At 40.8% G+C, this 15,754-nt stretch overlaps 1 protein-coding gene across 1 annotated transcript in view; it reads right to left on the reverse strand.

The window, feature by feature from the left end:
• LOC102575231 (triadin) overlaps positions 1 to 15,754 on the reverse strand; it is a 191,077-nt gene that overhangs the window by 146,129 nt on the left and 29,194 nt on the right. The window contains exons 5-7 of the mRNA XM_059724101.1: positions 13,094 to 13,138; positions 7,513 to 7,548; positions 4,635 to 4,688 (exon numbers count right to left, since the gene is read on the reverse strand). Of these exons, the coding sequence (XP_059580084.1) occupies positions 4,635 to 4,688; positions 7,513 to 7,548; positions 13,094 to 13,138 (135 nt within the window). The remainder of the gene's footprint in view (positions 1 to 4,634; positions 4,689 to 7,512; positions 7,549 to 13,093; positions 13,139 to 15,754) is intronic.

Consider the following 15,754-nt stretch of genomic DNA (forward strand, 5'->3'; position numbering starts at 1 on the left):
AAGATGCCAGCAATTCTAGGCATGTGTAACAGTTTAGCTTAAGGTAGCTAATTTTGCCCTAATTGGTAAAACCTAGTTGCTTATAGGTTCTCAAGGGCCTAAATGCTCAAGTGAAGTTCCTGTGGACCATTTACTTGGAATGAAGAGCTTAAGTTCTGCCCCTTCTCTCTTTCTTTTTATTTTCCTTTTGATCTCGCTGATCATATCTGTCTCTTATGTCCTGATCAGTTGCTTATTGCTTCAGGGTTGAGTCAAAATACTGAAGTGGTGGAATCTAACTAGTTCAGATATTGATACAAGCGCAACTTGCTCTGACACCATGTTTTGAGTGTGTTTTGAGGAGGGCTACCTGTCCTCCATTATTAAATTTCTACTGAATAAATGAATTCTTGTAAAAGAAATATACTTATTATCTGCAAGGCAGAGAAGAATTTTCATACTCTAAGGTGACATAAACACTAGGGCTACGTGAAGCTTCGGTCCCTGATTCAATTCAGCAGAGATTTGGCCCGATTCAGTGGCCAAATCTTCGAATTTGAATCATCAGGAGATGCTTTAAACTCTCCAAATTTAATCGGAACCCTCCAAATCTATTCACAGAGATTCAGAAAGATTCGACAATTCAGATATAGACACAGGTTTAAATGTTTTTTCTACATACCTCAAAGTATCAGGCGGCTCGTGAATGCTGCAATGGTGGGGCAGATGGAGTGTCCCACAGGAGTGCAGGGGGCTCCCCAATGTGCTCAGCAGCAGACCCAGAAGTGGACCAGAAGCATTTCTGGTCCACTTCCGGGTGCACTGGGGAGCGTGCTGCCCCCCCCCCTTGTGGCTTGGCAACTGGTGCCTCCTGGGTCTGGGGGGGCACATGGGGTCCCTCTATGGCCAATTGCCAAGCTGGGGGTGCAGGGGGCTCCCTTCAGGGGGTACAGGGGGGCCCTAGTGGACCTGGAAGTGGACCAGAAGTACTTCTGGTTCACTTCTGGGTTCACCACCGAGCACACAGGAACCTCCCCCATGCTCCCATGGGACACTCCATCCACCCCAACATCACAGCATTCACAAGCCACACCTGGTACCTTGTGGTACATAGAAAAAATATTTAAAGCTGTGTCTATGGCTGAATCACTGATTCTCCGAATCAGCATCTAATCTTCAGATTTGGATTCAGCCAAATCAAATCACTGTCCCTGATTCAGGGAATTGATTATGACCCATTTCACACACCCCTAATAAACACATAAGAGAGTTTGGAGGAACTGCATTTTTACTGCAGTTTTTGAGCCATATCCCTGCCTGAACTGTTTCTCCCTTCACAATAATGACTCTTACTTGTATGTACCAAAGTACTTCTCATTTTCTGTCTGAAATTAAATGCTTTACTATGCTATACAAAATGTACAGTGTGAAACAGAAATGGTAATTTCTTCTATAGAAAGAACTCTAAGCAAACTTGGTAATGCCTGCTTTGAAAATCAAGGAAGATACATTTGCTGAGGATGGCCCCTTTCCCACTGCTACCAATTTCCTGACTCAGAACCTATTATTCCATCTCAGCATTCTTTACTCTCTCCACTTGAACAAGTAAAGAGTTACACAGAAACAAATAATCTACTTTTAATCATGTGCACATGGGTAAGTACTAGGCAGGTACTTCTTTACCAGTGACAATAAGGCCAAGTCTAGGTGTGATTTACATACACATGGACTAGGGACAGACATTACACGTGAACCAGTTTAAGTGATCAAAAACTGGTTTAAACCTCTAACAGAACAGATGTTCAGTGCACATAAACCAGTTTGAAAATGACTGAAACTGGTTTGAGATAAACCTGGTTGAATGTAGCATCAGATTTAACTGACTTGGCTCAGAACGGTTTATGCAATGTCTGTCCCAGACCCCTTGCTGGTTGGAGATAAGAGTCCTCCAGTATCCTGGCATGCTCTCTGGCTGGGCGGGGCTCTCTGCTCCACAGCAGGGCTGGCCCCTCCCCTCTGCTGCCTCACTGGAACTCGGCAGTCTCTGCAGGCATCTGCCTGGCTTCTGCTCCCCCCTCCCCTCCCCTCCCTCCCAACTCTGTGCTGAGCAGGAATTCCTCCGTCCCTCACAGACACTTCAGCATTAGCTAGCAGACCACATGCTGGCTACAGTCCCTGCTGTGGGAGAGGACAGAGGCAGACAGATTTTTTGGAGCTAATTAACAGGTAGCTTAATGTCCTTCCTTGGAAATGCTGTTTAAGAGCTGTTTGCTCCCCTCCTCCCCCCACCATTCCCTGCTAAGCAGGAATTCCGCCTTTCCCCTCTGCCTTGCTGAAGAGGTGTCTGTATATTAGCTAGCAGACCACATGCTGGGTCCATGCTGAATCAATAGGTAGAATAAACAATCTTATTGAGGCAATAAACATTAAGAAAAGGGTGATAAACCTGGTTATCAGCCCCGCCCACCCCACCCCAGCTTGCTTGCCTGTCAGTTTGCTGCAGACAGTATATAGAAGCAGGGAGGAAGAGTAAAAAACTCTGTATCATCAACAGATGCATGCACTGCACACCCACCCTTGCCTCAGAGTGCTAGCCTGGGGCTGCAGGCTGGCAACACTCCTGCCCCTTTAGCTGCAAGCGGAGAGAAACCTGGGACATCAGGCAGGGTGGGGGTTTACATCCCTCCCTAATCAGAGCCCTGCAGAAGCCTGGCCAGCACCCCCCTCAGCTCAGCTCTGCAAGGGCAGGGAGGGCTGCTCTAGTGCCCTCTGGCTTCCAGCCTGAGCCACTGCAGGCATATGCCTGAATTTCCTCAGTCCAGAGGGATTGTCTGTATGGTTGGAAACTGGTTCAGCCTAGTCAGGTTAGACTAACCTGCAAAGACTGAATCAATTCAGGCTCAGGCTTTCTGAATGTCTGTCCCTAGCCTAGAGGATGACCAACTGTGGTCTCAGTCTGTTTAGTCTGTTCACAGGTATAAATCTTAAGTGTTAGGGATTCCTGGTGTGGAGACTACAATATAGTAAGAGATGCAGGAGGAGGATGAAGTATGAATAATGAATTTAATGTACTGTGCTAATATGCAGCAATTTGTGTATGATAAGTGTTGTGCAAATATGTTTAATATTTTTATGGTGACTTACTTTTGGGGTAATCAAAAATTAAAATTCAGAGAATCATTTTGTTTTGGGGAAGAGGCATAATGTTTGAGAAACAAATACAATTAGCCTGTAACAAAAAGAAAACAAAATAATAGAGTCCTAGAAATGGTACTGAACTAAAAAGCTAGTTTTATTATCCAATATATTTGTCCCCGTCAGGCATTTACTTTACCTACTCATTCTAGTGAATACGTTTCTTCAAATGTTTATGAAATGAATGCATTTAAGGCTAGAATCCATTCCATCAGTTAGATATCTAAGTGGACTTAGGAGCCTAAGGATAATTCTATTCCACTCAAACCTGTTAATACCAAAGTTGGATAGGTCCTCCTCCTCCTCCTCATGGCTGCTTTTTTTTGTTTCTCAGCCTTAAAAGAAAAATGGCATTCATAGATATTCAGGGACTCAAGCAGGGGGGGACAGAACTGCACCCAGTGACTTGAGTTCCTTTTTGTGTGTAACCAGTAGGATACAATCCAGCCTTAACACATATTAATTTATTCCTACCAGTAAACTCATTTGCCAGAAGGTACATGAAAATGAGAACAAGTTAGGTCACAATGTTTAAAGTGAAATAGATAAAAATGTAAGGGTATCTACAGTGCAAATTGAAGAGAAGCAGTACACCTTAGCCTTCAGTAAGATAATTTTATTAAATTTTAGTCATTTAAGTGGAAAACTGAAAATCCGAGTGTTGGGGCTAGACATTAATTTAAAAAGCAAACAGATCAATTTGGACTGGTTTTTAAAATTCAGACTAGATTCAGATTTGAAGTTTGGCCAATATTTTCAAAAACATATGTCTAACTTTGCGTTCCTAAGTTCAGGGTTGAATACCTAAATAAATGCTTGGTTTTTGAAAATACCAAGCATCCAAGGCTCCCTGTTGACTTTTTTGGAAACTAACATGGAAATTGCAGTGAGTTCAACATTTTTCAAAGTCAGACCACTTAGATTCTTGTATACGGACTTAAAACTTCAAATGTAGTACCTATTATTGAAAATACTGGCCTTTGCAATTAGCTTTCATATTATGAGAAACTGCTCCAAAGACTTACATTCAAATATGACTGGGCTCCAAATTTTTAAAGCCTGTATTTTGGTTCAGATCCATTTCTTAGGCTTAACTCCGCATCTTAACACTAAGCAAAAGATACACTGAAGAAAATGCACTCCGTTAGTTTGCAAGGTTCCAAAAGAGTGTAGTGTGTGAAGCTCAAGACAATGCAACCAGTTGAATAGCATTCCTAAAGCAAGCCTCAGAGGCCACTAGATACAGAAGTCATGGGGATCTGTACAAAAGGCCAGGGTTTTCTTCAGGGAGTTCACATATAAGGTACCTCAGCAACAAAGTACAGTTACACCCTTCAGATAAGAGACATTAAAAGAGTGGCTTTTTTGTATAATCCAGTAGATGGTGCTGTGATGCAATAAACAGGCATATATACATGAAATCTAAGATACATAGCAGAAGGTTATTCTTAATTCTTTACCTGGTGCTGTTACTTTTACAGTGACAGGTTTAGCCGCAGGAGCTTTTGCTGGCTCTTAAGAGAAAAATAAAATTAAACCAATGATTATAAAGTGTTATATCATGAAATACAGAAATAAAAGGGAAAGCACCAGATGAAAAACATTGGCATATTTTCATAGACTTCACAGACATCAGGGCTGGAAGGGACCTCGCAAGATCATTGGGTTCAGCCACAATTGGAGCACACTTATTAATGAGAAAGAAAGAAAAAAAGATTATGTTTTTCAAATCTTTTTAGAAAAAAAAGGATTTCATTTCTTAGTGAAGAAAGAAAAAAATTATCTGAACAAGAGAAGTGCTCAGTCACATTCTACGAATTCAAAGCATGGAAAAATAAGGGGCAAGAAGGGTTATTTAGACTAACCCATTAATTGCTGTATTTAGGTATTGGCCTTTTTCCCCAAAAATTGAATTTTTACAAGTACTGAATCCTCATTCACCAGTAATACTAGTCAATATGGAGTAGAGATCCGCTAGGGTCTGGAGGCATTCCTTTCACCAGTTTGAAGAAAGATCATAGTCACTTCGTAGTTACTACTGATCCCATATATAGAGGGACACAGCCAACTAATTCATGGAACAGCAGTTCCATTGATCTTTCATAACACAGATATAAAATTCTTGCTGTGCTGGAGTAAAGGAAGCTTCCATAGAGAAAAATAGAAGAATTCAAAAAAACAAAAATGGTGTCTAACCCCAAAAGGGACTCAGGGAACCTGCTCTCAACCCTTCACAGAACAATCTGATTGAATCCACTGGACTTGTTTATTTTTCATTAGAGTTTAGGTTAAGCCTTTACATCTTCAGTACCTTATGGGACAGATTGTGCCTAAACCAAGGTATAATTTGAAACAGTTTGAAGCCAAACAACACTGGTTTGTGTAATGGCGTTTGCTTTTCTTATCAGCAAAAACATTCTCTACCATAAATTTCACATTCTCATATTGTGAGAAGAAATCATTAATCATTTTAATCACAATCTGAATTACAGAATGCCAAAAAGTTAGTTAATCCATCACATCTGTTACAATGATATTAAAAAAGGGGAAAAAATATGGTTAAATTAGAAAAGCAATTTTGAAATCTTCCCCTCTGGTATATTGACAAGTTCATGAAAGATGCATCAGATTGTCATGCAAAATGTAATGAAAAAATATAGTTAACAAGTATGGGATTGTTCTGTTTCCATCCATTTAAAAGTATGCAGTAGATAATTATATCCTTACTAGTTCAGGTCTTAATTATTACTAAACCACTGTAATTACTCAAGGCACTTTCCACGCCTGCAGAATGATCTGTAGGAGGAGACATTGTAGAACGGGTCCCTTTGCAATTCCCTCCTAAGTCTCCATTCCTCCAAAAGAAACAGGTGGTCCAACCCACAAGCCCACAGATCTCAGGGACTGTGTGGAACTTGGGTTTAAAACAAAATGTTTTGTTTAACCTGAAATTAAATGTTTTAATTTTGAGCATTTTTAAACATTTTAAATTAAAAAAAAATAACATTAACATTTCAAAAATATGCAATAGAAAATATGCAATGTTTTGATCCAGATACGTCAAAACAAAATGTTTAAACATTTCAGGAGTTGTTTTCAATGTAAAAAATTGTTGAAGCTGATATCCATTCATGAATAATGCTTGCTGTTATCATTTAAAATGTTTTGGCTGAAAATATCCCCCAAATTATTCTTGGGCACTGTTGCCAACAAGTAACTACCTCTGGAACTATTGACTAAGGCGATTCTTCACTTAGAGGCAGCCAACTTGCAAACAGGCCTGTATCATCCCTTTGACTCAACTGGGCAACTTCTATTAATAATGTTACCCACATGCCTCACACCTTGTAGAACTAGACTCCTGGCCTGTGGTATCTTTTGTTAAGTTTTTACCCAAGAGAAAGCTGGAAACATAATAGAAGCATATACTCTGAGCTCCAAAGTTCTCAGGAGGAGGTGGTAGAGAGTAGTTCAGAGATGAGTGAAACCCCTTCTACACAACCTAGAGAAAATTAGCTCTGGATCAGTGAGAGTGAACAGTATCTTCAGATACCCAAGTCATAGTCAAAGATGGACTGAAGCCAAATGGCCCATCAAGTTAGCATGGTTAAGATAAACCAATTTCCACAGACATCATCACACAAAGCAATTTAATTAATTAAAGCTTGGTCACAAAATAATGTGTATTAGGTGTATTAATTATGGTGAAGCATTGCTAATTAAAAGTCTATAGAAATAGAGGTACTAGGGCTAGCTACTTTGTTGACTCTTAAAACAGTATTTTAAGAGATTGGTATAAGAGCCAACTGCTGAAATCTTTACTAATTCAGAACTCCCTCAGTGAGAGTTTTTTTGGTACACAAGCAAGTCAGGGTCATGATCTACATGTTTGTGACTAGGCTTTGTTTACATGACAGTGTGAGAGTCTGTGGGCATTGCTCTAGAAACCTGCCAGCACATAAGCCTTCCCAGTTAAATCACCAAGATCGCAACCACTGAGAACACATACAACTGAGAAGACATTTGACATTTCTGTCCCTGTGAAACCCTCTGCTTTTGAAGACATGTGATAAAGAAATGGGGAAGGCAAAACTGTCAGTCACAAAGTAGAGTGTGGAATTAGAAATAGCATGAGAATAGATTTAGATAGAGGGAGGCAGCTAAAGTCTAAACATGTCATTTTTCAATTATAAATGGTGCAGCAACTTTCTTTTTCACTCCTTCAGCAATTTAAATAACTGTTATTTGGGGGTATTGATACACATTGTTTAAAACTGCTTCTTATGCAAAACAAATCAGAAATCAAAAATCAATGTAAAGTAGCCAGCAGATGCTTACTTCTAGGTTCTTTGACCATAACAGCGTCTTTTTTTTCTGCAATGTAAAAAATAAATTAATGTATAAATTAGCATGTACAAATAAATTTAGACAGACATTAATAACAAAAGTCACTGCTTTGAGGAGAGGGCACTGCATGTTTTGGATGTGCATTGAGACAAGTTACTTAGTTCACTGGGGCTAGGGACAGAAATTGCATATAAACCGGTATAGCGATTAGAAACCAGTTCAAATCAACAAAAGTTCGGTGCACATAAACTGCCTTCAAAATGGCTGAAACTGGTTTAAGATAAACCTGCATAGATGTAGTATCAGACTTAACTGATTTGGGTTAAATCAGTATATTGAATTGCTGTCCAAGAGCCCTTCCAGATGTAAGTTAACTCAGTTCCCCAGCATCCCAGAATGATTTGCATCTCCTCTGCAATCCCTGCCCTCTCCTCCACCGCAAGTGGGTTGGCTGGCCTTGGCCCGTCCTAGTTGTCTGCTCCAGCTGAGCAGGAAGGTCTGCTCTAGCACTCCCCAGTTTCTGGCCTGAGCCATTGCAGGCATGTGGTTGCATTTCTGGAATCAAATATGAACGTCTGTTCACTTGCTTATTAGTTCAATCTATGAAGCTTAGACTAAACTGTGAAGATTGAATCAACTCAGCCTCAGGTTTTTTGACTGTCTGTACTTAGACTGGAAGGTTACATTAGTTTCATTTGAGGTACAGAAGTCTAAATGGCTGAACTTCTTAGCGGGGGTTTTGTTGTCTGTTTAAAGTAGTTAAAACCATGCTTGGTTTACACTGAAATATTCCTGAAATAGTCCACTGAAATAGGCTGTTGCACAAGATTATCACACTTTCAGTTAAATTGGATAAAGTGCAATTCTGCATATAAACAAGATGCTATTTCTGATGAATGAGTTAGGTGAGAGTGCGATGTACTGAGCTTTACAGAATAGGAGGAGGCTGAAAAAACGTATTCTGGAATTGGCAGCATGTCAATGAAAATAATTTTTACTATCTGCCACAGGGGTTTTAACAGGCACTCGTGGCTGTGTTCAGATGAGTGTGGTCGTACAATATGTGGCACTGCAGACACATCTGTAGTGCCACACATTCAGTTGTTTTCCGCACTTCAAGGGAGCAGCACAGAGAACTCGTGGAAAAAAAAAACCATGGAAAAAGAAAGCAGAGCAGCGCACACGGTGGCAGTGCGCACCGCCCAAAGCCGGAGCCTGGATGGCTGGACCAGCACTTTTCTGCCAGACAGGCTCTGCTTGGCAGGATCACTGCTTCTGCAGCCTCAGGAGGCTCCCAGGATCCCAGGCAAGGCTGCTGGGGCCAGCCCAGTGCTGGCCCCAGCCTCTCCTACCCCATCCAGGGTAACCTGTTGCATGCCCGAGCACCCCTGGCACGGGCATTTCCTGTGAACAACTAGCAGTGGCACAAGGTACACCGCCACTAGTTGTCCCCAGGAACCCAAACATCCACGCACATCTGGATGCGGCCTGACTGAGGCAGCTACATTCCTTGGATTACTGTTAATGGGCACAGCATACTCTGCTACTGTTGTCTGTATGTGTTAACTGTGATAATCTTCGATCCCGAAACAAGAAAAGGACTTATTAGAATGATGGTGGCATGTTTTAATTAATGGGACTGGAGTGCAGAAAATAAAAGGGAGGGGTCTAATATTTAAGGTCTTTAAAAGATATATATAATCTGTATTCATTGCTTCCTTAACTAACTTCCTTAATTTCTAGTAGAAAGACTAGGCCAGCAAAAAATCCACTAAAATAAGATTGACTTCCAGCTGCAAAACTAAGACTAGAGATAACAATATTGAGTTGCTTCAGTTTAAGTTGCTGTTTAAACTGTCATGGAAAATGTGATATGAGATAAGGTAACATAAATGACTGCCAACCACTAATAGAAAAGCCTGAAAAATTCAGGGGAAAATAACATTTATATTTGGGTGCTATATTGAGCTGAACTAAAGTGTTTCTGGGTTAATCCTCTACTTCCACTAACCCTCTGTGAAAGCATGTTTTGCAGGCATTACTTCAAAGTATGATAATTACCACATTTAGATGACATTAATCATGAAACAGCTTTTAGCCACGTTATCTGGCTAAGGGGCCTATTGAAGCCTTCACAAAGTGCCTATTAGTTGCTAGATATGGAAATTTTAAAAGGTGTATATTGCAACGATATGAATCATTTATCACAATAATCTGCTACTGCTGGAGGTTATAAAAAAATAAATAAACTGGCAGTATCATTTACAATAACAGACGTGATCTAAATAAAGCCCTCAAGCTCACTTGCTTGCTGGGCCTCTTTCTTTCTTTCTTCCTTTCTTTCTTCTTCCTTCTGTCTGTCTGCCACCGTGGATGTAACCACTTATCAGGACAACATTCCTTAATATGTTTTAGAACAGCAAGTTATGTTAAGGCATCAATGTGTTTTTTTCAGCTTAAACATATAGCAAACAGTAATATCTAAGCAAATATCTGAAGTGTTTTTTATTATGAAAGTGTTACCATTTGTTCTTCTTTTTGTACACCTTTTTACTCCGAAGGCGACATTTTTCAAAGCAGGAGGTGAAATGTCCATGTCACTTACATGCTTTTGAAAATTTTACTCTAGCACCTGGGCCCCTGAGGTCCTGTTTAGAATTCAAGTCCTAAGTAAATGTTGTAGTCTTCAAAAGTGCAAAATACACAGCAGAACCCACAGAAGGAGATGAATGTGCTTAGCACTTACTTCAGAAGCACTGCAAGCCATCTTTGCACCTTGGGCACTGGTGGTGACTAAGGCCAGGGGTGCAATGATGTGCTTCCAGTCCCCTTTCAGACCATGCCACAGGAGCAGCAGCTGGGGACTTTTTAAGTCCCTGACGCAGGTAAGAATTCCTCCCCTCCTTTCCTCTCTATGCTCATCAGCATGTTCCCTCCCATCCCTTCACCTTCCCCCAGTCTGAGGGAGTTTCAGACCTCCTACTCCTGCCCTGTTCCAGCTGGACTGCACAGGGAACCAGGCACAGCGGCAGCAGTGACAGCAGGCGAGTTGCTCATCCCTAACCCATGCCCCCAGGTATTTCCTGCCAGTCTGGAAGCAAGCTCAGGAAGGGGGGAGCTGCCTGCTGCTACCATTGTCCATTGCTGAGGCTGGTTCCCCACACACCCTAGCTGGAGCAGGGCAGAGTGGCTCTAGAGCTCCCCCCAGCCCTGAGTCAGCTGCAGATAGCAGCAGCAATGAGCAGGGAAGATAGAGAATGGGAGGAGAGGGAATGTGCTGCTAAGCAGGGGGCAAGGGGGCAGGAAATGGTGGTGTTGGGGGTTAGGATTCTTGTCTGATTTGAAGATTTTAAAAAAGTTCCCAGATGCTGCTTCTGCCACATGGTCTGCTCACCCCGGTATCGGGGAGGGGAACTGGGAGCAGAGATGAAGCTGGACCTGCAGCTCTGTTTAGTGCTTCCATATCCCACTTTACAAAATCCTGAATCCACCCATGAGTGGGGCGGTGCCAGTGGCCAGGCCACTGGCAGGAGCAGCTGGGAGAGCTGCGAGGCAAAAATCTTGTGCTCCCTCTAAGTTGGTATTCAGGGCTGATGCTTTGGTCACCCACCTCTAGTTACACTGCCGATTTAGGTATCCAAATATTGATTTTAGACTCTCATTTGAAGGACCCATTTGTTAAAAATCTCAGCTACAGAAAATGTAATGACCTTTTACTGCTTTTAAGCAAATATAATTCTCCTCTAAAACCACAAATGACAGAATGAATGAGGTCAGAAAGGAAAGCTGTGGAGGAGAAACACAAGCCATAAGTTAGAGTTGGTGTCACTGAAGTTAATAAGAGTTTTGTTATTGTCTTTAATGGACCCCGGATTTAAAGTATTTTATTGTGGGGGGGGGGGGGGGGAAGATATTTCCATTATATTTGGCCCTTACAATCATAACTGCCTTTTTTTCTTAATCAGTTTGTTTACTAGGCTTCTCTGGCTGATGAACCTTCAGTTTTCTGCTTAGGCAGAAAAAGGTGCACACGTACACACATACACACAGGCTCCTGGCAGACATTAAAATAATGGTGTCATTGGGATCTAAGAAAAGTTATGCTCTATCCAACACACTGCATATCCTGCTATGCCAGACATCCATAGCAGAATGTATGATGCTTGGAATGAAGAATAAAATTCTTCCTATGCTAACTGTGCCACTGCAGGGCTACTCCCAGCCTGATCCTACAGATTAGGCACATGGCAGCCCTGTCCCAAAATGCTCAGCTGAGCATCAGGATCATGCACAGGCAGTCCCAGGTCACAGTTCAAAACTCAGAGTTGCCCCAGCCCAATACCAGGGAACAGTCTGGGCTAGCCTTGGGACCAAGGCCTCTCTGAAGTCAGTACCAACATTGGCCCTGGAAAGCCCAGCACCAAGACATAAGGTTGTCTGTGTCCTGTGCTGACAATCAGCTAATAGTCAGGACTAGCCCCAGACATTCCTGGGTCTAATTGCCAACCCAGAGCTGCCCCAGCCGATGCCGTCAGCTGATTGTTAGCATGGATTGGGGCAGCTCTGGTCTGGAACACAACACAAGCCACATTTAATTTAAGGTGTCATACAAACCAACCACAACGATGGTCTACATTATGTGTGGAACATTTTTGCAGTGGTTTGTCATTTTGGCACCATAAATTGGCCAAATGTGAAGCATGTTGTAATTTATGGTGCAATTAACACATTACATAAGTTACATTCTTCTCCTCAACTTCAGGATCATAGGAAGTTACATTATAGAGGCATCAATTTATATACATTTCCTTTGCAGGCCCTCTTTGGCTATCTGTCCAGAAATACATATGCTCAGAACTTTGGAATTTGGTTTCTTTAGAACACTTTCATTCCATGTTCCTTATATGAAGAACAGCAGCATATTTCTTTTTCAGCATATTTCATGTACGCCATATAATATTAACCACCTCTGGACAAGAAGAGGGAGTATTACTTCAGTAGAATAGACTGACATAACTTGTCAGTCAGAATGACAACAGACTTAACATGCTCATACTGTCTTTGACATCAGCTGTGGAGGCTATTTGCTATCCAGCTACAACCTATGGAAAGTAGTCTGTTTGTTTTTCTTTTTAGGGGACTTATTACAATGCCTTAAGGAATATAGTAAAAACTTTGGTAGAATACTGTAAAGCAGTTAATAAGGTAAATTACAATTTTCAGCATCGATTGCAGCTTTTAGATGTACATGTTGAGGCACCCTAAAGACACCTATATTTTTTAGGAAGTGCTGAGAACCCCTTAAAGTATCTCAGTTAGACCACCACAACACTAAGGCATCTAAAATCACTACTGTAAATATTTGTGATAACTTTGACCATAGCCTTTCTTCAAAGTGCCATAAAATTTTATAATCTATAAAACAGTCCTAGTAGAATCATATGTCAGCTTTGGAGGATTTGGAGGAATGGAAATACCCATTCATTTTACAGTATTTATTAGGAGATATATGCACTCCCCTGTGTTCTCTGTAGAAGAGTATAAGGTATTGTGTAATAAGAATACAACTCACCTTCTTTCTTTTCAGCTGGATGTACAGGTTTTTTTTTTACTGGCTCTTGAAAAGAATTAAAATACAGTTAAACATTTCTTTTTTATTTTTAAATATACCTCAAATATTTTAGCAAACACTATCTGAACTTGTTTTTTTTTTAATCTGTACTGGCTAAAAGGATCAACTTCGAATTTATACCTAAAATGTGCACCATCTGGCAAACAGCACATCTATATATATATATAAAATAAGTAAAACAGCCAAGCGGTGCTTTTTTTTTTTTGCCTCTTTCTACTATGGGTAGCTCAATCTTTTCCTCAGGCCTCCATCAGCATTCTTTTGAAGTAAACCAGTAGTATGCAGTAGCTGCAAATGACATCTAAACTACATACAGGGCATTAAAAAAAATCCCTAAGCTCGTATATTGCCTTTTATGCAACTATCCATAGGAGGTTTATAATAAATCACTACACAGCAATGCCTCAATGCCTTCTCTCTCAGAGTGTGGTAAGTTGGAGTTTAAATGAATTCCATGACTGAATATTTTAAACCTTGCTCTGGAGTGAATTCTAGATTCAGGGTTCACAAAAAAACTTTACACATTTTCTCAATATCTTTTTAGCATAGTGTGAGCATATCTACACAAAAACTTTACTGAGTAGACTAATTAGCTCCACAGTAAACATCTCACATCTATACTTGCAGTCCTAATAGGCTGGAGTAAACTAATTAACTCCACAGCAGGTAGTACCTGTAAATACAAGAACTATCTTGCTGTGGAGTTTTTTATTCCACAGCAGCACATGTGTAGACACTGACACAGCTGGCTGGGGCACAATGGTGTTTCAGTGCAGGGGCTGCCTGCTGGCTAGCCCCACACTGGAGCACCCTCATGCCCCAGCCAGCCCTTCTGAAACACAGTGAGCTGAGGCAGAGCAGCCCCAGGCTGGCAAACTGACACCTTGGGCCCTCTACCAACCGGGACTGGTCTGACCTAGCTCAACATGTTGCACACATGTGGCACAACAGGCACATGTGTAGAGGTGGTGCTTGGGAGCAATGAACTCACACTGGAGTTTATTGCTTCCCCTTAATAACATTTGTAGACATGCCCAGTATCTCTGGGAATAACAAGTTAGGTTTAGATGCCACAAAGCCTATAGATTAAAATACAGATAGCAATTCAGTTAAATACATCATTCTTCAATTGCTAACCATCCTCTTAAGAGGATGCTTTGTATATAGATCATGTGACTAGTAGAAGCGGAATGGCAGTTTTGTGCCTGTGGCAGCAGTGGTACATGAGGCAGCACACTCGACACCACCAGTATCTATTTTTACACCTGGCCCCCAAAAGGTGGCACCTAGAGGTTGAGACCCCAACTCCCCCTCAGCCCCCCACTCTTAGTTACATTATTGGTTAAAAAACTTCTCATTAGTTTCAATATGAACTAAGCACATATACTGAAGGAGAAAGAACTCCCCCAAGTTAAAGCTTTAAACTCAGTTCAGCAGTGAATACTGTGGTTCATCTAAAATCCACTGATATACCAAAGCCACCTCAATTTTGACAATCAGTTTTATTTGTAGAGGCATCATTTTATAAACTGTATTGATCGAATCTTTTGTCAGGAAGACCATAAAATAAAAGATTACAATAAATTAATTTTGAGGTTATGAACACAGATTATAGTTTCAACATCAGTTGGTACATCAATTGTCTGAACTATATGATATGCTAACCACACATTGCACCAATCTAATGACAGAAATTGAGGATGTTAAATTATAAGATAAATATTGGGCTTCTTATCTGCACTGGTTGACAAGACAGGTATTAATTCAGCAAGACCCACTAAAATATCTAGATGATTCAATGGGATCCTTTCAATGACAGTGTGAACATGTAAAGAGAAATCTAAAATAATATGAATATTCCAGAATAGATGTCAATCTTGAAACCAGAATAAAACTTATAATATATTTTTTCTCTTTTAGCTGGTCAGCAGACACTAGAGTGAGTCTAATTAACTTCCATGATTCGACTAAGCTATAAGGGTACAGTACATAACCCTAGGGGTATCAGGCATCCCATGCTACCTGATCAGCAAGTGAACCAAAAAAGAGCCCTCCCTTCTGTCCCAAACTGTAGAGGGAGGATGTATAAAAATTGTCCCAAAAGTAAGCCACTGTTTGCATGTCTTATATCTTATCCTTGTTGAAGCTTTCAATTAGCTTTTCCATAAAGAATATGATAAAATGAAGGACTAAGAGAGCAGAGAAAGAAATGAACATGTCAGATTTTAGAAAGAAGCATACTAAAAATGGTCAGGCAACTCCTTTCCCCATCTCCCTTCCCCCGGTTATTTATTTAAATTCAGAAAAGTATTTGCTTTACAGGAAGTAAACTACTGATCACATTTTTCACCAAATTGTAACTGAGCACACCATTTGGCTGCTCCACATAAGTCTTACATATGTGACATAGCAGCATAGTTTTTAACCTAATACATCTTGTAAGGGTGACAGTTCATATTCCATTTCTAGCCCCTAGCAACAGTTCAAATGGGTGGAAAAGAGGGGGTAGCAGGTGGCATCTGAAGTCTGATAATTTTCACCCTCTGAACAAAAAACATAATTAAAGTCACTGAGAGACCAATATTAGTACAGTCTGCACTC

This window comes from Alligator mississippiensis, chromosome 1 (assembly GCF_030867095.1).
Source record: "Alligator mississippiensis isolate rAllMis1 chromosome 1, rAllMis1, whole genome shotgun sequence".
In the NCBI taxonomy this organism is placed as follows: Eukaryota; Metazoa; Chordata; order Crocodylia; family Alligatoridae; genus Alligator; species Alligator mississippiensis.